Source organism: Caretta caretta, chromosome 5 (assembly GCF_965140235.1).
Source record: "Caretta caretta isolate rCarCar2 chromosome 5, rCarCar1.hap1, whole genome shotgun sequence".
NCBI lineage: Eukaryota > Metazoa > Chordata > Testudines > Cheloniidae > Caretta > Caretta caretta.
In genome coordinates this window covers 70,008,886-70,031,774 of record NC_134210.1, presented here as the reverse complement: position 1 = coordinate 70,031,774, position 22,889 = coordinate 70,008,886, and the positions used below count along the sequence as shown (strand labels likewise).

At 44.4% G+C, this 22,889-nt stretch overlaps 1 protein-coding gene across 5 annotated transcripts in view; it reads right to left on the bottom strand.

The window, feature by feature from the left end:
• The window catches only part of FER (FER tyrosine kinase), a 436,379-nt gene that overhangs the window by 97,756 nt on the left and 315,734 nt on the right, over positions 1-22,889 (bottom strand). For 4 of the 5 annotated variants that reach the window (XM_048849501.2, XM_048849499.2, XM_048849502.2 and 1 more), the window contains one exon: positions 3,323-3,446. In XM_048849501.2, coding sequence (XP_048705458.1) covers positions 3,323-3,446 — 124 coding nt within the window. Of the gene's footprint in view, positions 1-3,322; positions 3,447-14,165; positions 14,785-22,889 lie in introns of those variants that run through there. The other variant, XM_048849504.2, reaches the window with a different exon arrangement.

Sequence of the window (22,889 nt, the reverse complement as noted above, 5' to 3'; positions counted from 1 at the left end):
GCCATGGCTCTGCCACACATACACACCAGCTAACAAAGATGGCAGGCTGCATGGCACAGGTGTGTATGCACACACATGCATTCAGGTTATGATGTGCCTCACAAAAAGATGCTGTAAATTACTCCACTGCCACCACAGTTCAACTAAGGAGTACAGGGAGATACAGTGGCTCAATGAAGTTGAATCTCTCCAGAGCTCCCCACTGGAACAGTTTGGGTTCTTCACCATCCCCCTTGCTTCAGATTGTGACTAAATGACACAAATTTAGTCTTTAGTAAACATATATACAAATCTGATAATCTGTCTTTCAGGCCATACTAGTTCCTGAGCTATGCTAACACGGAGAAAAAAGTAGCTATATAATACCTAAAAATGTACACTGAAACCACTAAATATATATATATATTTGAGGTCCTGATCCACAATTTTTCATCCTCTGATTATCTGCCAAATTCAGCATCATCAACTCACAGACCCTAATACATTCACATTATGTGCCACCATCTAGTCAGATATTTTGCTAAGAGCTCAGAACATAGTATAATAAAGTACTACTAAAATATTATGAAAGCTGAAATATATAGCTTTTTGATATAAAGTTTACTGTCCTCCATATTTCATACCAGTAGTGTTGAATAGCTAATTTAATTGCTTGATTAAATTATAAAACTGTAGTTATTTTCTTCACCGTGTGTTTACAGGAAAAGAATATAGACACTATATCCTTTTAATAAACCATTCTGTTTTTGTCAATCAAATAATGTGGGAATTCTGAAGTTAAAGAATGACCAATTATGAAATAGGAAATTCACACATCCACCCTCCCTGTGCACAGATACCACATACTGTGTGTGATCCAGCACAGATTTCTGTATTTCACAAACCATTTCTAACTACTGTCTAAATTGAACATATTTTAAACATATGGATGCCGCAAAGCTCCACCCACACTAATAAATCATTGTTTCCATAGTAACTAATGTGACAAAAGCAAAGGGAAACTAAAAATAGTACAAAGCGAACAAAATTTCACTAATCTCTGGCATTAACAAAATGTGAGATGATGCAATGTATTACAAAGTTTTTATCACCCTTGTTTGAGAAGACCTGCATAACTCATAGCTTTGCCACTGCTGATTAATACATGCATCCCAAACTCGTGACAATCAAAACTTTATATCCCTCATACCGCCCTCTCTCTCTATACAATGTAGACTGTGAGCCAGTCTGTATCCATATATATACTTTTCAAAAAGCTTCCCAAAAATACGGGTTCAAGAAAAAGATAATTAACAATTACAAAAATTAAACAAATGCTACTGCAAATCATCTAATTAAAACCACTAGAAGATCAACCCTAAGACCACCTGGCCACAAAATTAGTCTGATTTGGGAGATAACATGTAGAGTGGCACCAAGTAAGAAGAAATACTAAGCAGGTAATATAAGAACAATTGAATGAGTATACAGGTTTAAAAAATTCACTGTAAATGAAATTGTATCCCCCAAAATACAATGGTATATGATTGCATCTGAAAAAGCCCAGTCTCCCTTTCACAGATAACAAAAGGCAATCCCCGGATGTACAGCAAATAGCAATGGTTCCAATTAAGCTGAATGATCCAGGAAATCTTTCACCAGAGTTTGAAGAAAAGGACGGGGCACGTCTCCAAAAGTAAACCATTTCTTTCTGCAATTATTTGTTTGCATTTTGCAGCTGTCATGTTTTTATGTAATGAAAAATTGCTTTGCTCTTTTTTCAATAACCAGCATTAGAGAACACAAGTTGCTTACAAAGCTACAAAATACCATTTAGTTATTTATTTTTCCCCTTTTTTATTTTCTGGAAATCCTGAAGATCTGAGCAGGCACTTTTCAGCTAACAGTGAGTAGGCCCAGGAACAAAATTAAGGGATACAAATTTATAAGGACATTTAAAAGCACTTCAATTTTATGATTTTGATTTGATTTAAATTTTGGTTATATTTTCTGAAATGAAAATACCACACTTGGATGCATTTTAATGCGTTAGAATGCTGGGTTTTGAATCCTGTTGTTTCCCCATATCGTTTGTAATACCTCCCTAAGATTTTCAGTGTTGGATACTTTACATTTAGACTTTTTTTTTGTTTCTCTGTTTCTTATGTAGCACAAGCTATCATTAGTGTTTTGTTAATTCACTGATAATGTTAGTACAATTTTGGGCACAGAGTTTGATAGCTAATAGTAATTCCTCAAGTGGATATAAAGTAAAGCACAAAATATGGGGACATCTACATTAATAATGTCAACATTAATAACGCTTACAGAATTTTGTGAAGTATATGGTGGATTTTTTTCTAACTACATTTTTTAGAATTTATAAAACATTCCTGTAATCCAGAATAAGATAAACATTTAACTTGACCTATCTGATAGTGGGACAAATTCATACCTGAAGTAAGTAAGGGAAATATCAATCAGGTCTCTAAAAATCTGACTTCAGTGGAGTTGTACTAGGTATGAAATTAGACCATTAAAATAGGTCAAGCAGCCCAAATCTTAGTTGAAAACTTTTTTTTAAACTGTAGTTTAAGCCATATCAACATTGCAAACAAAATCTTTTCTCCATTATGTTCCTGTCATCTTCCACCCTCATAGTGATTCATATATGCCATACTAAAAAGCTACACATTGGGATATTTGGGAACACAAATATGGGGGTAAACTCTCTAATTTCCATTGAAATACAGAAAGCTCCACAGTGGGACTGAGTTGGGAAAAATGGCAAATATTTTACTAGAAACTGTATTAGGGACTGTTTGGAAAGTTGGCATGAGTGAACAATTAATACTGTTCTGATGCACAGAACTTCTGCTGTATACAACTTCTGCTGTTAGCCCATCTCCATGATTTTATATATCAATGAGTTTCCCTAAAATGGGAAATGTCAGCATATTAACATGTTTCTTCTGGCTATGCATGTTTCTCTTAGCTTCAGACATGACTCTAGCTGGTTAATTAGTTTCTTTAATTGTGCCATAATCTTTTTCTGCCATATCAGCCATGTTCTTCTTGACTCAAATTCTCTCTCAGTGAGACATTCATTGCATGTTTAACTTGTCTTTCCTGTCTTAATGGTTGAACAACAGAATAGCTTGGAACCAGAGTTACTAATAATTGAATTCAAAACATAGACACAGAATCAGATCTTTTAAAAAAATGTAGCCCGTTTTACAGTTTAAAGATCCATCCAGTTTATATTAAGCACTACACGTTTACTCTATTATCTAGCCATTAAAGTGGCCAAAACTGTAGTATGGAAAATAAATATCTTCCTTACCTGTGTATACAGTTTTTAGATTCGAGATACGCCATACCAGCAGCAGCATCTAATGAAAATTTCACTAACTGTTTGGTTTTTAGCTCATCCTTCTTCTTTCTTAAAAAGGAGAGGAAATCGCCTCCTAGAGAAATAGACAGATGGACAATGAGATGACAGCAATGATGCTCACATTTCTCTCTTATTGGTGACGCTTGACTGAACAAAAAGTATTATACTATCAGCCATGCTTGTCAACCAATTTGTATGAGGCTAAGATAAAAAAGAAAATGGAAAGAATACATTCCCACCAGTATGTGGCCTCCTTAAGCTGCCCTGAATATTGCTCTAATTGCTTCCAGGTGAAAGCTGTATAAAGAATGAAAAAAATTAATCAAGTCCATATTTTTACCACACTGTACATCATATTTCTCTATGTATATTCAATATATATTTGCATAACTATGACTTATGGAGTAAAGAATCTATGGATAATAGGTTGTGATAAAAAGTCGCTTTAATCACATCTTTCAGCCGCAATGGTCTATTTAAAACTGAATATTGCAATAGATGACGAGTTTGTATTTGCAGATTTATAACAGTTAAGTAATGTCTCTGCGATTGATGATTAGGGCAAAAGTAAACAAGGGAGAAAGATTACGGGAAGCCATGCACCGCTACATGCTGATGGTTAGAAACTTGAATTAAAGTATAAAATATGCCTCATTGCAGCAGGCAGTGCCAGAAGTCATAGTATAGCTTTTTCAAGTCTAAAGATTTACATGTTATTATATAGAGAGCCATTTCTCTAGCCTTCATTCCATTTTACTGTGTACTGAACTGATTCTGGTGATCCTCTCTCAACTAATGCCCCATGACAGTTTTCATATACTTTCTTGGCACTGAAAAGAGGCATTACCATATGTTAAAAGTTTCAGCAGGGATTTTCTTAGAAGGAAATATCTATTTATATTTCACATTATAAGAGATAAATTGAGGGGTTATTAGAGAAGGGTTTTATTAACAGCAGACATTTTCTCCTTCTAGCTCTATGGCTCTCAAATATTAAGCTGGAGTGTTTGTTAAAGGAATTAGCATCTTAATTGTCAACTCCTGCACTTTTTTACCCACTTTACCAAGAATTTGTGCTCCTTTCGATACAAAAACTCTAGAGGTGATGGCTTATTGAGTTGGTTCCTTAATGAAAGCTTCCAGGAAGCTTAACCTACAGCTAAAACTCTGCTGCTTTACCCCCTTTGATTATCCACGGGGCACCGCAAATATTTTGGAAACAAATATGTTTTCCTTTAATATGATTTCTGATTAACTTTTTTGTGTCAGGCGAATGTGACAAGAGAAGGTGAATAATATTTTATCATCCTTTATGTATCTTTTATTATTTAAACAGTTCTCAGGAAAAAAAGGCCCAGGACACTACAGGAAGCCTGCATATGGTCTCTATGACAAGAGTAGTGTTCTGGACTGACTTGGTCCCAGTGAAGGCCCTAACTGCTGAAGTCTCAATAAGCTGAAAACATCTGGTCAGTTTAAAAAAGTCCAGAAAACCATGGCACAAGTTTGAGCTTTGCTGTTCTTGAAAAAGGAATTAATGTTGCCAAATAAACTTTGGAGAGAAACGGGCACACTCCAGTAACAGTCCTAAAATGATGAAAATAATATTTAATGATGTTTTTATTGTGTTCCAACATGGTTACCCCACAATTCAAGAGTCTGAAGAAACACACACATATGGGGGACCCCTCAAGATGCAAAATTATAGATGGTATAAAATGTAGCAATCATTTTGGGAATTTCAGTTCGATCAGTGTTTAATCTGGGGGGAATTCGTTGACATTTATAAATTCACAGGTGAAAGCCATCAGCTAATGTTCAGTCTCTGAAAAGATCCAAATATTTCACTTAACTGCACTAAGATACGATAAACCTAAAAACTGAGTCAGCCAAAATGTAAATATTAAACAAGCTAAATTGGAGCACTTAGAGAATCTCAATACTATCCAAAAATTGATTCAATAGAACATATTAATTAAATTAAATATGTTTAGAAAAACAGGATATAAACCACTCCAGTGGACCTTTCCGAACAAACTGATGAAACTCTAACTAAAATTGCTTATAGAAGCTAGCTGCACAGAGATTTAAAAGTAGTACAGTAAGTGTGAAATGTGAGAAAAATATACAGTGAGAAGATGATAGTTACAGACTCTGGCCACAGCTGACATTTCAATGTTAATAATTACCTCATTATTGTAATCTTCATCCTCCCTTTCCCTTATTGTCCCCCCTTTTGGTTGTCTCTCTAATGAGGCATCTCTAAAATTAGATTGCAAACCCTTCTGGTAGGTACTGTGGCTTTTATTCTGTAAAGCGTCATGAACACTTTTGGATACTGTACAAAGATAAAAGTAATAATAAAATGCTACTATATTTTGGCAGTGCAACTTTCTTCTCCAGCCCCTTTGAGAAAACTAAATTAGAAATTGGATTATAATCAACAAAATCATTGTGGGTGTAGTTGTGCACTTATCTATGTTTGAAAAAATGTCCACTACTTGAAAAGGAACAAGAAAACAACCAAAGCAGTTTAGTTCACAGTTTTGTTAAAAACAAACAACAAAAGTCCAGTATTCACCAACAAATGACCCATGCAGGCCAAGAATTAAATATATATAGGAGAAAATGACAAAAGAACAGACATAGAAGAGAAACGTCTATGCAGGTCGGAGAAGGTGACCAAAGTACAAGAGTCTAAAGAGGAAACTATTCAATAGGAAACAATAATCATATGTGTTATTTGTATTACTAAAATAGGATGAAGCTAAAGAAAGCAAGAATTCAATAATTGAGTTAGCACTGCATATCACAAGGATTCAAAATCTCTTCTGGGAACTCCAACAAAGCAATTGGCATATTCCTTCCATGAAAAATTAACTCAGGATAAAATATGGAGTGTGCCACAATCAGAGTCTTCTTTTATATTGCTCAAAATAAATTTTCTAGCTCAGATTAGCTTTTAAGGGGAACTCCTTGTATATGATTGCCCTAAGAGCCTTGTTAAGAAACAACAGGATTATCTATCTGAAGTGGACAACGCAATATCTGCTATTTTAACCCCCAATCCTGCTGGGTCTAATAAACAGCAGGGACTAAACTTCACTGCAGCAGAAAGGATGAAAAGACCAAGGCAGAAGGGGGGGGAACCTGCACAAATCACAAAGATTTCAAAACTGAACATTCAAAATTAGCAGTGGGAGAGACATAAGTGAACGTCAAATATGTTTCTAATTATGAATAAGCTCAAATATAAATGTGAACAAGAGTTGAAAGATCCAAAAAAAAAAGGGGGGGAGGGGGCGAATAATGCATGAAAAGATCTGTATAGATCAAAACGAATACAAAAATTACCCATACAAGTGAGTTATTGTTCTCCACAATTGATATGGAACAAAACTCTGCTACCTCCTGTAACAAGCTACTAAAGAGAATTAGATGTCAAAAGTAAATAATTATAATAAGATATTCATCTGAAGAAAAAGAAAAGCTAGCCAAAACTGTACACACAATTGGGAATTATAAATCAAGGCCAGAACACTTCTCTTTCCACATTGGCAGATGACATGTCTAAAAATATAAGCTACAGTGTTCTGCAGAATTTCCCCATTAATAAGCCACAACTTTAGATTCCTTAGAGTCTTTTTTAGGAAACTACCTCAAAATACTGTTTACTTTACAGCTATTAAATATTTTAATCAGCATTGTCAAGGTCATCATTGCATTAGTAACCAGAATTTTTGGAGGTATTTACAAGGAAGAAACTTGGAGATATTTTAAAAAAATCAGATTCCAAAATTGAATGTATTCTGCACAATCAACAAGACCTCTTTACGAACAGTTTCTCTGGCACCAAGTAAAAGCAAATTTCTAAAGTCGGTCTTTCAACCCCAGCAAGGTGCTCTGAAACACAGTATGCTGAAGAGAAGGTTACTCACTTTGTGCAGTAAGTGAGGTTCTTCGAGATGTGCCCCCCTGTGGGTACTCCACTCCAGGTGTTGGGGCATCCCTGTGCCTTTGCTCAGAGAATTTTCGTAGCAGTGCCCATCCGGGTCACGCATGTGTGGTGCCTGCTTTGACGCGCCGCTGGCGCTTCATCTAGTATGTGCGCAACATGTACCCCTCAGTTCCTTCTCTACCGCAGAATCTACCATTTGAACTCCGAAGTAGAGGGGAGTAGGGTGGATAATGGAGCACTCAAAGGGACACACATTTCAAAGAACGCCAGGTACTGCACAAGGTGAGTAACCTTCTCTTCTTCAAATGATGTCCCTGTGGGTGCTCCACTCCAGGTGACTGTAGAGTGGGAGGGATTTCAGAGTCGGTAGGTTTTGAGCGAAGATAACAAATCTCGGCCCAGCCGTCTATCTGCCTCTAAGCCTTATGTCAGGTTTCAGAGTAACAGCCGTGTTAGTCTGTATTCGCAAAAAGAAAAGGAGTACTTGTGGTACCTTAGAGACTAACCAATTTATTGAGAATAAGCTTTCGTGAGCTACAGCTCACTTCATCGGATGCATACTGAAGATGTTTTTATACACACAAACCAAGAAAAAATGGGTGTTTATCACTACAAAAGGTTTTCTCTCCCCCCCCACACCCTACTCTCCTGCTGGTAATAGATTATCTAAAGTGATCACTCTCCTTACAATGTGTATGATAATCAAGGTGGGCCATTTCCAGCACAGATCCAGGGTTTAACAAGAACGTCTGAGGAACGGAGGGGTGGGGTGGGGGGGAATATGACTCAACCATTCCCAGTCTCTATTCAAGCCTAAGTTAATTGTATCCAATTTGCAAATTAATTCCAATTCAGCAGTCTCTCGTTGGAGTCTGTTTTCGAAGTTTTTTTGTTGAAGGATAGTCACTTTGAGATCAGAAATCGAGTGACCAGAGAGATTGAAGTGTTCTCTGTCTGGTTTTTGAATGTTATAATTCTTGACATCTGATTTGTGTCCATTTATTCTTTTACGTAGAGACTGTCCAGTTTGAACAATGTACATGGCAGAGGGGCATTGCTGGCACATGATGGCATATATCACATTGGTGGATGTGCAGGTGAACGAGCCTTTGATAGTGTGGCTGATGTGATTAGGCCCTGTGATGGTGTCCCCTGAATAGATATGTGGGCACAGTTGACAACGGGCTTATGTGACTCCATAATGTTTAGCAAAGGTGTGTTCAGACGCCACGGTGGCAGCTTTACATATGTCTATAAGGGGGACATTGTTTAGAACTGCTGACGATGATATTGATCTGGTAGAGTGCGTTCTGATGCCTACTGGAGATTGTATGCCCTTTAGCATAGGTGAATACATCCAGATCCCATTTGGAGAGCCTCTGTGTAGATATGGCAGCACCTTTGGACCATTCTGTGATGGATATGAATAGTTTCGGTGACGCTCTAAATGGTTTGGCTCTCTCCAAATAGAACGCTAATGCTCGTCTAACGTCTAGGGTGTGCACTGTAGCTTCAAGTGCGTTCTCATGTGGTTTGGGAAACAATGCTGGAAGATGTATTGGTTGATAATATGGAAGGATGAGGGTATCTTGGGGAGGAATTTAGGATGGGTCCTTTATGTAACTTCATCTTTAAAAAAGATTGTGTATGGGGAGTCTGCCATGAGAGCCCCTATTTCTCCCACGTGTCAAGCTGATGTGACTCCTTTTAGAAATACAACCTTCATGGATAAGTGTAGTAGGGAACAGGTCGCATGGGGTTCGAACAGTTTTCAGGTGAGACCCATTAAGACCAAGTTTAGGTCCCATGGCTGTGTGGGAAGTCTTACTTCTGGAAAGACGGTTTGAATGCCCTTGAGAAATCTTTTAGTGATTGGGTGAGCAAATATTGTGGTGTCGTTAATTTGTTGGTGAAAGCCATCAATAGCCACTAGCCATACTTTTGTTGAACTGAGACACAAGACGGAATGTTTTAATTCAAGAGTGTAATCTAATAGAAGTGGCATGGGGTGCCGATACCACAGCGATTTGCTTAGTGGTGCAACATTCAGTAAATCTCTTCCATTTTTGTAGGTCGGTCTCACATGTAGTATATTTTCTACTGTGGAGCAGCACTTGTTTGACCTGTTCTGAGCAACCTGGTTCATCATTAAAGAATCATAGAGGAGCCATGCTTTCAGATGTAGCATCTCTATCTTCGGATGATGAACCTGAGCCTCGCATTGTGTTAACAGGTCCATCCAACGTGGGAGAGTGATTGGAGCACATGTGTTATGGATGGATACCACACTTTTCTTGGCCATGTGGGGGCTATTAGGATGACCCTTGTTTTGTCGGTACTTATTTTCTGTATTACTCTGAATAGTAATGGCATGGGTGGGAATGCATACAGGAGAGATGTGTCCTATCTGGTTAGAAATGCATCCCCCATTGATTGTGTTCCCAGACCTGCTCTCGAGAAGAATCTTGGGCATTTGCTGTTCTGGGCCGTCGCGACTAGGTCTATCTCCGGGTGACTCTATTTTTGGAATATGTGCTCATCGTTCATCCCCCACTCACGATTGTAGGGAAATTGCCTGAGCTCATCTGCCAAGGTGTTCTGATATCAGATAGGTGAGAGGCAGAGATGTGAATATTGTATTGGATGCACCAGCTCCAGAGTCTCATAGCCTCAGTGCACGAGTGTGATCGGGGCCTCCCCTGGCCTGTTTATGTAGAAGATGTAAGCAATGTTGTCGGTCATTACCCTTATGTTCTGATTCCTTATGAACGGTACGAAGTGAAGGCAGGCTTTGCGGACAGCACAGAGTTCTAGCAGATTTATGTGTAGTCTTGTCTTGACTGGGACTGTAGCCCCTGAAGTGTGCGGTGTTGCATGTGTGCTCCCCACCCTATGAGGGAGGCATCTGTTGTGATAATCAGTGATGGAGGATCCTGTATGAATGGGATCCCCAAGCACATGTTGTGTGGTTGAGTCCACCATGTTAGCGATTTCTTGACTTTGGGTGGCATCGTTAATTGTCTGTTTAATCCAGGTTTGTTTGGTATGTAGACAGTTCCTAGCCATCCCTGCAGGCAGCGCATATGTAAACGTGCATGTTTCACCACAAATGTGCATGCTGCCATGTGGCCCAGAAATTGGAGACATGGGCGGGCTACAATCTGTGGGCTGTTCCTTACTGTGGATATGAGAGCATTTATTGTGTCGAATCTGTTTTGTGGTTGTGATGCTTTTGCTATCACTGAGTCAAGGTAGGCCCCGATGAATTCTAATTGTTGAACTGGTTCTACTGTTGACTGTTTTTTGTTATTTGTAGACCCAGACTCTGAAAGAAGTTTATTGTCAGTTGGGTAGCCTGGAAGGTGTCTAATCGAGTGTGTGACTTCAGAAGACAGTTGTCCAGGTAAGAGAATACTATCTCTTGTTTTCTCAGGTGCGCCACTACTACCACGAGAATTTTTGAAAAAACTCAAGGTGCATTGATAAGTCAAGAGGTAGAACCTTGTATTCATAGTGGTCTTTGCCTAAAGTAAATCTCAGGAACCACCTGTGGGCAGGATGTATTGTAATATGAAAATAAGTGTCCTGCAGGTCGAGGGCTGAAAACCAGTCTCCCGTTCCAGTGTTGGTATTATTGTTGTTAATGTGACCATTCTGAACCTTTGTTTTCTCATGAACTTGTTCAGTTGTCTGAGATACAAGATTGGTTGCCACCCCCCATTTTTCTTCTGTTTTAAAAAATAGTGGGAACAGAAACACCTCCCCCTACGTTGGATGGGAACTGCTTCCACTGCCCCTAGTCAGAGGAAGTGATCTACCTCTTGTCGAAGCAGACGTTTGTGAGAGGGGTCCCTTTAAAGGGAAAGTAGTATTTTTTGTCTGCTCTTTTGCAGGTAGGAGATATGGTGGCTGGAGTTTGCCATACCGTTTTAGCGGGTTCCATTATCACCCTATTAATTGGCAATGCTATCTTGGGTGAGGAAGATGTCTCTAAGATGTCCAGTAATTCATGTTGAGTTTCTAATACTTTTTTCAGAAGAATTTTGAGCTTATCAGTCACCCTTCTGAATAAGTCCCAGAAGTAGTTGAAGTTATCAGTGGTGGTTTAGGGTGGGGGCATTACTGCCTTATCTAGTGAGGAGAATGAATTAATGTTGTTTGGCGAGTTACCAAGAGCAATGCCCTCTTCCTGTTCTGCCATGGGTTCTTCTCCTGTCTCAGTAGTTACAGTCTCTGAGGGTGGAAATGGGTATCTAGAGTCTTACCTACAAGGGCTGGGGAGTCTGCTTAGTGTCTTCTGTAAGATCCCCATGGATCCAAATATGGCCAGTGCCCAGGGAAGGCCATGGGTGGTCCCACCCCTGGGGGTCCATGACATAGTGGCATGTCGTGCGCACATGTAGCCCTTGATCGTAGTGGTCAAGTTGCCACAGGTGTTCTGATCGGAGAGAAGTGGTGAGGGGAGAACACCCCTTCAACCTTGCCGTCCTCACCACTTAAGAGTGGGGGCTATCAGAGATAATGGTTGCTTCGGTACCGCTGGCATCAGTGAGCCATTGGTGCCCAAAGGAGGTGACTCTGGAGTTGAGGAGACCAACAGGTCCTTCTGGTGCAGAAAGCGGTGTGGTGCCATGAACTTCAGTTCCGAAGAGTGCGGTGCCGATTGTATCGAGGGTGCAGCATGCAGAGCCAATGCTGGTGCAGTCTGTGTCAGCGCCATTGAACTAGCAATATTAGGCAGCGGCGTAGTTGGCGGAGCAGCTGTCCGTGCTGTCTCCTCCAGCGCTGTCTATGGTGCTGTGGTGGAGGAGGGAGGTTTAGAGCAACTCAACTCCGCACTGGAACACCACATTCTGGCAGCAGCCAACGCATGGGCAGTGCTGGAGGTTCTTGGAGTGTCGTGAGTACTGAGCTGCATTGTGATCAGCACCGATGAAAGCCATTTGATCAGAGACCGTTTTCTGGTAGTCTGCTCTCTATGAGGCAAAGAGGACATGTTTCCTCACAGATTTTTGGGACTTTGGGCATCTTGGTGGAGAAGAGACTGGCGATCTGTGCCAGGAAGAGGTTTCCTGCCCTCGGTTGGATGTTGGTTTTAACGATTTTTCCATCAAAATAAGTTTCAGTCTCAGGTCTCTTTCTCTGTGTGCCTTGGCTTTCAGTTGGTTACAATGGGCACATTTCTGAGGAATGTGTGCTTCCCCTAGGCAATGGAAAAATTGTGTCCATCTGACACCAGCACTGCTTCTCTGTACGTTGTGAATCGTTTAAATCCTGGTGAACCAGGCATTCTTTTTCGGTTTATATCTAATCCTGAGTGTACTAAAAGAGAGGAAATAATGTATTTATTTATTTATTATTTTGGAAAAGTTTGTTAGTATCTAAGGGTATGTCTACACTACAAAATTTGGTCAATATTATAGAAGTCGATTTTTAGAAATCAATTTTATACAGTCAGTACCGTATGTCCACACTAAGCGCATTAACTCGCCGGAGTGCATCCTCACTACTGTGGCTAGCATCGCATTATGGAGCGGTGCACTGTGGGTAGCTATCCCACAGTTCCCACAGTCTCCGCCGCCCATTGGAATTCTGGGTTAAGCTCCCAATGCCAAATGGGGCAAAAACATTGTTGCGGTGGTTTTGGGTACATGTCGTCAGTCACCCCTCCCTCCGTGAAAGCAATGGCAGACAATCGTTTTGTGCCTTTTTTCCGTGCGGATGCCATACTGCTTTCAGCAGATGGTGCAGTAGTACTGCTAACCGTCGTCATCCACCGCTTCCATTGCAACTCTGCTCTGCTGCTGTCTCAATAGCAAATTTCTCTATGGTGTCTGTCACGGGCTCCCAGGTACATGTGTTCTTCCTCGGGAAATGTGCGCGATGCTTATCATCGTCCTCCACCGCTTCTGCTGCAACTCTGCTCTCCTGCAGACTCCATACCTTGGCAAGCATGGAGCCCACTCAGATAACCATGGCAGTTATGAGCATTGTAAACACTTTGCGCATTATCCTGCAGTATGTGCAGAACCAGAACCTGCAAAAGCAGGTGAGGAGGCGACAGCAGTGCGGTGACGAGGACATGGACACAGACTTCTCTCAAAGTACGGACCCTGGCAATTTGGACATCCTGGTGGCAATGGGGCAGGCTCATGCCATGGAATGACAATTCTGGGCCCGGGAAAGAAGCACAGACTGGTGGGACTGCACAGTGTTGCGGGTCTCAAATGATTCCCAGTGGCTGCAAAACTTTCACATGCGTAAAGGCACTTTCATGGAACTTTGTGACTTGTTTTCCCCTGCCCTGAAGCTCAACCCCTTAATGCCATGGCTCATGAAGCCATACACAGGCACCCTAGACAGTAGTAAGGAGCTGTTCAACTATAGGCTGAGCAAGTGCAGAATGGTGTAGAACGTGCTTTTGGATATTTAAAAGCACGCTGGGGCAGTTTACTGACTCGGTTAGACCTCAGTGAAACCAATATTCCCATTCTTATTGCTGCTTGCTGTCTGCTCCACAATATCTGTGAGGGTAAGGGGGAGACGTTTATGGCGGGGTGGGAGGTTGAGGCAAATTGCCTGGCTGCTGATTATGCGTAGCCAGACACCAGGGCGATTAGAAGAGCACAGCACGGTGCGCCTCACATCAGAGAAGCTTTGAAAACCAGTTTCATGACTGGCCAGGCTACGATGTGACAGTTCTGCTTGTTTCTCCTTGCTGAAAATCCGCCCCCTTGGTTCACTCTACTTCTCTGTAAGCCAATCGGCCTCCCCGCTTCAATCACCGCTTGCAGAGGCAATAAAGTCATTGTTGTTTCAGAATCATGCATTCTTTATTAATTCATCACACAAATAAGGGGATAACTGCCAAGGTAGCCCAGGAGGGGTGGGGGAGGAGGGAAGCACTGGGTGGGGTGGTGGATGTGGGGAAGAGGGAAGAACAAGGCCACACTGCACTTCAAAATTTATTGCTGCCTTCTGTTGCTTGGGCAGTCCTCTGAGGTGGAGTGGTTGGGTGTCCGAATTCCCCCCACTGCATTCTTGGGCATCTGGGTGAGGAGGCTATGGAACTTGGGGAGGACGGCGGGCGGTTACACAGGGGCTGCAGCGGCGGTCTGCACTTCTGCTGCCTGCAGCTCCACCAGATGCCGGAACATATCAGTTTGATCCCCCAGTAGCCTCAGCATTGCATCCTGCCTCCTCTCATTATGCTGCCACCACCTCTCCTCTTGCTACCGCAACCTCACATCTTGCTCGTCCCTCCTGCCCTTGTGTTCATTTTCTGCTTTGGACTCTGCCATTGTTTGCCTTTACGCATTCTGCTGAGGTCTTTCAGTGTGGGAGGACTGCATGAGCTCAGAGAACATTTTATCGCAAACGCATTTTTTTCACCTTCTTATCTGCGCTAGCCTCTGGGACGGAGATGATATGGGGAACGTTGAAACATTTGCAGCTGCGGGAGGAAAAAAAGGGAGAGTAGTATTTAAAAAGACATTTTAGAGAACAACGGGTAGACTCTTTCACAGTGAACCAAGCTGTTAACATTACATAGCACATGTGCTTTCGGTACAAGGGCGCATTTTGCCTCTTATATTGAGGGCCTGCCGGTTTGGTGTGAGAGATCACACACGCAGGGCCGGGCAACAGAATTCGGCTTGCAGGAAGCCATGATAAGCCACACTCTTTCGGGTTCTTCAACCTTTATAACATGTGGGAATGGTTTCACACAACTCAACTCCCCACAATTCTCTGGGATGATCGCTTCACCCCTCCTCCCACTGCGTGACTAGTATCAGGGAAGATCCCTGCCAGCCACATGCGAACAGCTCAGCGTGAACACCCCCGCCCCGACCCCACCACGTGGTTAAAAGCAGGGATGATTTCTTTTCAGTCACAGGCAAACAGCCCAACAGGAATGGCCACCTCTAAATGTCCCCTTAATAATGTCCCTGGAGGATTTCTGCTCCATCCCCAGACACTTAACAGACTTTTCCAGTAGCTGTACTGGCCATGAATGCATTCCAAGTCTTCAAGGCAAATTAATCATTAAACACACTTGCTTTTAAACCATATATTACGTTTACAAAGGTACACTCACCAGAGGTGCCTTCTCTGCCTTCAAGTTCCAGGAGCCTGCCTTGGGAGGGTTGGGAGGGTACTGGCTCCAGGGTGATAAACAGTTCCTGGCTGCTGGGGAGAATGGTTTCATCCTCCTCCTCCTCAACTTGCTCGTCCCCAAAACCCTCATCCCTGTTGCGTGAGACTCCCCCCTTGCAGGAGTCCACGTACAGGGATGGGGTAGTGGTACGGGCACCACCTAGAATTGCATGCAGCTCATCATAGAAGCAGCATGTCTGGGGGTCTGACCCGGAGCAGCCATTTGCCTCTTTGGATTTTTGGTAGGCTTGCCTGAGCTCCTTAAGTTTCATGCGGCACTGCTGCGGGTCCCTGTTATAGCCTCTGTCCTTCATGCCCTTGGAGATTTTTTCAAATATTTTGGCATTTCGTCTTTTGGAATGGAGTTCTGATAGCATGGATTCATCTCCCCATACAACAATCAGATCTAGTATCTCCCGTTTGGTCCATGCTGGAGCTCTTCTGCGATTCTGGGACTGCATGGTCACCTGTGCTGATGTGCTCTGTATGATCACCTCTGCTGATGACCTCACCAAACTGGCCAAACAGGAAATGAAATTCAAAAGTTCCCGGTGCTTTTTCTGTGTACCTGGCTAGTGCATCGGAGTTGAAAGTGCTGTCCAGAGTTGTCACAATGGAGCACTCTGGGATAGCTCCCGGAGGCCGATACTGTTGAATGGCATCCATACAACCCCAAATTCGACCCGGCGATGTCGATTTCAGCGCTAGTCCCCTCGTCGGGGAGGAGTACAGAAAAAGATTTTTAAGCGCCCTTTACGTCGACAAAAATGGCTTTGTCGTGTGGATGGAAGCAGGGTTAAATCTATCTAACACTGCTAAATATGACCTAAACTCATACTGTAGACCAGGGCTAAGCTATCTTAACTATCTCACAGCAGCAAAATGAATGCTTTTAATGGGACTGCTGGGAGCTCCATCTCAGGCTGGGGACAGTTGAGAAGGAACTGAGGGATCCGGGTTGCATGGGTAGGCTAGATGAAGTGCCAACGGTGCCATGAGGCAGGCACTGCACATGTGCAACCTGTATGGGCACTGCTATTAAAACTCGCTGAGAAAAGGCACAGTGATGCACTCGCACCTGGAGTGGAGCACCCACTGGGACATCACTCGAAGAAGAACTCAACCATTCTCACTGGATTAGAATTAAGAAAGTGACTCAACCAGCACAATAGCTGGGACAACTACAAACACCATTTAAACCCAACATTTAAAAAAAGTAGTTACCTACCTTTTCGTAACTGTTGTTCTTCGAGATGTGTTGCTCATGTCCATTCCATTTTAGGTGTGCGCGCACCCACGTGCGCGGTCATCAGAGATTTTTGCCTTAGCGGTATCCTTAGGGTAAGCTGTGGCGCCCCCTTGAGTGCCATGCTCTTGTGTCAGTATATCAGGTGCTGCCGGCCCTACACCCTCTCAGTTCCTTCTTGCCCTCCTGCAACTCAATTAGAGGGCAGGAGGGTGGGTAATGCAATGGACATGAGCAACACATCTCAAAGAACAACAGTTATGAAAAGGTATGTAACTGTTTTTTCTTCTTTGAGTGCTTGCTCATGTCGATTCCACTCTAGGTGGGCTCAGAGTTCATGGTCGTGCAGATTGCAGCATTGCTCTGCCAAAGCCAGTGTTGTCTTGAGCTTGCTGGTAAGTGCATAATGAGACGAGACCATGTGGACAGATGACCAGCTAGCAGCCCTACAGATCTCTTAGATTGGTACCTGTGCCAGTAAGACCACTGATGATGCTTGTGCCCTAGCAGAGTGTGTCGTCACAATTGCTGGCAGAGGCACTCTTGCCAGGTCATAGCAGTAGTGGATGCAGGCAGTGATCCAGGACAAAATCCTTTGAGCAGACATTGGGTGACATTTCATTCTGTCTGCCACCGCCACGAACAACTGCATCAACTTACGGAACAGCTTTGTGCTATCTATGTAGGAGGTCAGCACCCTCCTGACATCCAGGGCATGCAGCCTGCATTCCTCATCTGATGTATGAGGCTTTGGAAAGAAGACAGGTAAGTATATGTCCTGCCAAGTATGAAACTGGGAAACTGCCTTGGACAGAAACAGATGTGGTCACAGCTGGACTTTATCCTTATAGAATACCAAATAGGGCAGTTCTGAAGTAAGTGCCCTGATCTCAGACACCCTGTGGGCCAACGTTATTGTAACCAGGAACGAAAACTTCCAGGAGAGGAGCAGAAAAGAGCAAGAAGCCAGAGGCTCGAAGGAAGGCCCCATGAGACTCAACAGCACAAGATTCAGTCCCAGGGAGGGACGGGATCCCGGATTTGCAGGTAGAGATGATCCAGACCTTCCAAAAAATGGGCCATCATGTCGTGAGTGAAGACTGACTTGCTTTGGAACGGAGGGTGGAAAGCCGAAATAGTGACCATGTCTGATCAATGACAGGGACAAAATTGTCAGACGCATCCCTGGAGTTTGAGGTGCAGAAGATAATCCAGGATCTCCTATAGCGAGGCCTGCTCGGCCCGGATGCACCATTCCGAGGCCCAGCACGTGAATCTTTTCTACTTGCCTATAGAATAACCTTTGCCCTATCCTTTTGACCTTCATGAGAACTGTATGAATCAACAGCACTGGCGGGAAGGCATACATCAGAGCCCCTGACCATGGGAGGAGAAACGCAGCTGACAGGGAGCCCCTGTCCATCCCCCAGATCGAACAGAACACGTGGCATTTCCTGTTCTGCCTGGACGTGAACAGGTCCACCTGGGGAGTCCCCCATCTCTGGGGGATTGCACTGACTGACTGTGGATGGAATGACCACTCGTGGTGAGATGAGAAGGTCCTGCTGAAGTGATCTACTAATACGTTCCTGGTCCCGGGCAGGTGTGCGGCTACCAGATGAATGGCATGGCGCACACAAAAGTCCCAAAGGCTGAGAGCTTCTTGGCAAAGGACCAACAACCTGACTCTGCCCTACCTGTTGATGTAATATATTGCGGCATTATTGTCCATCAGGACCTGCACCACCTTGCCCTTCAGGTACGGCAAGAAAGTCTGGCGGGCCAGGCGAACCACTCTGAGCTCCCTGACAATCAAATGGAGGGCCAGATTGCCCCGCAACCAGCAGCCCTGTGTGCTGAGCTCACCCAGGTGTGCTCCCCAGCCGAGGTCCAAAGCATCGGAGACGAGGGTCAGAGACGGAGACAGGACTGTGAAAGCAACGTCCTCCAATACCGACCCAGGGTCCAACCATCAATCCAGAGAGAACCGGATGCGATCCGGCACCCTGACTACCCAGTCTAGGTCGTGTCTGCTGGGAATGTAAACCCATGCCAGCCACACTTGCAGAAGCCTGAGATGGAGCTGGGCATGACTGATGACGTACGTACATGCAACCATGTGGCCCAACAACCAGAGGCAGGTGCGAGCCGTGGTGAGTGGGTGGTTTTTCACATGGGAGATCACGTCCAACATGGCCTGCAAGCACGCGTTTGGGAGGAAGGATCTGGCCCATGTGGAGTTAAGAACCACTCCCACTTTACTTGTTGCACAGGCCTTCAGGTTGAATTTTTTGTCATTTATCAACAGGCCCAGGTCACGGCAGGTGAAGCACACCAGATCAAGGCGCATTTGTTCCAGAGATCTGCCCTTCATGAGCCAATTGTCAAGATACGGGAAGACCTGGACCCCTCGATGTCTCCATACATTTTGTGAAGACACTTGGGGCTGATGAGAGGCCAAAGGGCAGTGCCGTGAACTGAAAATGGCACCTGTCCAGTACGAAACGGAGAAAACATCTATGATCTTGAAATATGGAAATAAACGTCCTTTAGGTCGAGGGTGGCGTACCAGTCTCCCGGATCCAGAGAGAGGATGACGGAGGCCAAGGAGACCATGCGAAACTTCAACTTCATGAATGACTTGAGGTGTTGCAGGTCTAGAATAGGCCTTAGGCTCCCTTTTGCTTTCGGGATTAGGAACTAGTGGTAGTAGGTCCCCTTTCCCTCCATGTTCTGAGGGAACTCCTCCAACGCCCCCAGGTGCAGTAGGTTCTCAATCTCCTGAACAAGGAGTTGCTCATGAAAAGGGTCCCTGAAGAGGGATGGGAAAGAGGGGGGTGCGAGGGAGGGGCGGCCAAGAATTGCAGGGTACAGCCTCAAAATACTATCTCTAGCACCAAGTGGTCCGAACTGAATGGTAGGAACCAGGTTGAATGGTAGGAATGGAGACGGTTAAGGAAAGAACCAGGTGGATCAGGCATCTCTCTCGAGCACACCCTCAAACGAGCACTTCTGGCCTCCTGGATGCTTTGCCAGACCGGGCTGTGTGGGTGAGTGGGAGAAGAAAGGGCGGCGATGACTAAAGCTCATGTCTCTATCCCTTTGCAGACCCCTGTTGAGGCTGCCAAGGCCTTGGTGGTGGTGGTGGGGCAGACCTGCTTCCTTGCAAACTGCAGCGTATGCATACCGAGCTAGTGAAAGGTGGCTCAAGTGGCCTTCAAACCACGCAGAATCCCATCCGTCTGCTCTGCAAAGAGTCCATTCCCATCAAACTGGAGGTCCTGGATTGAGGTCTGCATTTCTTGGGACAGGCCAGTGGTCTGAAGCCAGGAACCACGCCTCATGACCACCACCAATGTGACCACCCAAGCAACCGAGTCAGCCATGCCCCATGCCATTTGAAGGGAGCACCTTGCTGCCGCGGTACGCTCCTGCTCCAGGGTGCCAAATTCCTCAGCCAAATCTTGGGGAGGGACTCCTTGAACTTATGGAGAGAGTCCCATAAGCGGAAATCGTACCTGCCCAAGAGAGCCTGGTGATTCGCCATCTGGAATTGCAGGCTGACAGTAGAATAAATTTTCCTCCAGAAAAGGTCAAATCTTTTGGCCTCTTTATTTTTGGGGGTTGAACTGGTGTGCCCCTGCTTGTCCTTTTCATTGGCCGCAGAGATGACCAGCGAGTCAGGAGGTGGGTGGGTATATATGTACCCAACCTGTTTGGCTGGGACAAAGTACTTCTTTTCAACCCTTTCGGACATGGGAGGGATGACCAACGGGGCTTGCCAGAGGACCTTGGCAAATTTCAGGACCTCATCATGCACTGGCAGTGCAACAAGGGCAGGGGTAGAGGCCAAGAGCACACTGAACAAGATGTCTGCCTGCTCAGCCATCTCCTCCACCTCTAGGCCCAAGTTCTCGGCCACCCGTCGAAGCAGGGCCAGGTGCTCTTTAAAATCATCTGGCAGGCTAGCCTTCGAGAGTCACACCACCACCTTTTCTGGGGATGAGGATGATGATTGTGCAGAGGAGACCCCAGAGTATCACCCCCATGGGCACCTATTCCTCTACCCTGACCTCCGAATGCGTTTCCCGCACCGAGACCAGTGCCGCCAACTGTTGCTCTGAGGCGGTGGCTGACGAGTGATGCGAAGGGGGCATCAGCATCATAGGCACACCCTACGCACTCCAACAGGGCCACTGTGCTGGCCACTGGCTGTGCTGCCAAGGCGATATCATAGAAGTCGATGCAGTCTCCGGTGTCCAATTGCACTGGGGATGCCTGGGTGAGGGGCTAAATTGCCCTTCTGTGCTGGAGAAATCCCCTTCTGGTGACCATGGTGGAGTCGTCGATGCCTGCATTTGTCAGCTGACTGTCACCACTGGAGACTGGCACTTCGAATAGGAGGACTAGTGTCGGGGCCAGGAGGACCGGTACCGCGACGGAGATCATGCCCATGGAGTGGGTGACTGAGACCTGCACTGAGACGACAATTGGCAGGAGGGTGAATGGTGCCGGTAATACAGAGACCAGCACCTACCCCTAGGTGACCCATGTCAAGAGGGCAGAGACCGTGAACATGGTGCTGGTGATCTAGAGCGTGCTCCTGAGGATCTGGGCTGAGAAGTCAGAGATCTGCGGCATGGACTCGGAGACTGCTGCCTTGGCTCAGGAGATCAGTTGCACTCAACTGCCCTCTGGGAGGTCTTGGTGGCTGGTTTGCCCTCGTAGGGAGCCTTTGCTGCTTTCTGCGGCACACACAGTGCCAGTGGTGCTGATAGAGGCCTCTGCTCTATAGGTGCCGGGAGAGCCTGGGAAGGTGTTGATCCTGCCACAAGTCTTTGTTCCCTACCACTCCCAGGAGTCAGTGGTGGATCCTTTGGGGCGCTAAGGGCCCCAACTGGGGAGGCACATCCATGTGGTTCCGGCATGCTCTTTCTGGGTCCTGGGTCAAAAGTTTTTAGATACGACACTTGTCCTTCACATGTGATTCCCCCAAGCACTTGAGATAGCTGCTGTAGGGGTCACTGACAGGCATAGGCCTGTTACAGTCCGTGCAGGGCTGAAACCCCAGAGACCAGGGCATACCCCGCCTGGGGCAAAGTCTTCGATGGGACTCTAACTTCTAACTACACTTAACAACTAACTACTATAAACAAACTATTTACCAGGCCTAAGCTCAAAGTGAGAAAAGATGAAACCGCTAGTCCTTGCTATACAAAGAAAGGTGCTTCGACTAACCACCATGGGCAGTAAGAAGGAAATGAGAGGGCATAGGGCCAGCAGTGCCTGATACACCGATGCATGAGCGTGGCACTCAGGGGGGTGACATAGAGAACCCTATGGATACCGCTAAGGCAAAAATCTCCAACAACAGTGCACGTGGGCACACGCACACCTAGAATGAAATCGACATGAACAAGCACTCGAAGAAGAACTAAATATCAAAACAGGAACACTCAGCAAGAGCCCATAGAGGCAGCCCCACCATCTTGTCTTAGAGTACAATTCATGCGCATTTTTGTGATGATTAAGCTGTTTTTGTCTTCAGTTTCAGTTTGCGAAGTTTCTGTTCTGTTAATGTTACACAGTTCCTGCTTGCAAAGAGATATCCTGGCATTCAAAGGCCTGGTGATATCACTGACACAACGAGTAAGCCCTAATGTGGGAAATCTTCTCATGGGGAAAAGGTCAATCAGATTTTCTTCTATCCTGAGTAGATCTGTATCGTCTTGTCTCAGTATTCTTATTTTAAATCAAATAGGACAAATTAAGAATATTAGTATTCTTACTTGATGTTAAACAAGATAGAAATGTCAGTAATTTAAAAGGAAAGAATAAATGATCGACTCAAAGTGGAAGATTTTTTTTTTTTTTAAACAAAACACTCTGCCTACTCCAGTGCTGACCAATAGCAATACTGATGGTACCATCCCAGTGCAGGTTGGGAAGAATCCATCTGAGTTGGAAAGGAAGTACTTGCAATACTGATTAAAGCCATGTGATTTAATTCTGAGGGTTTTAATGTTTTGCTCTGTTAAAGGTGGAGCGTGATCCATTTTAATATGAACAAGGAATTTTCAGTAGTGTTTACTTCATTTCTTTTTTCTGCTTTACAATTACTCTTCTAGCATAACAAAGATAATCATTTTAGTGGA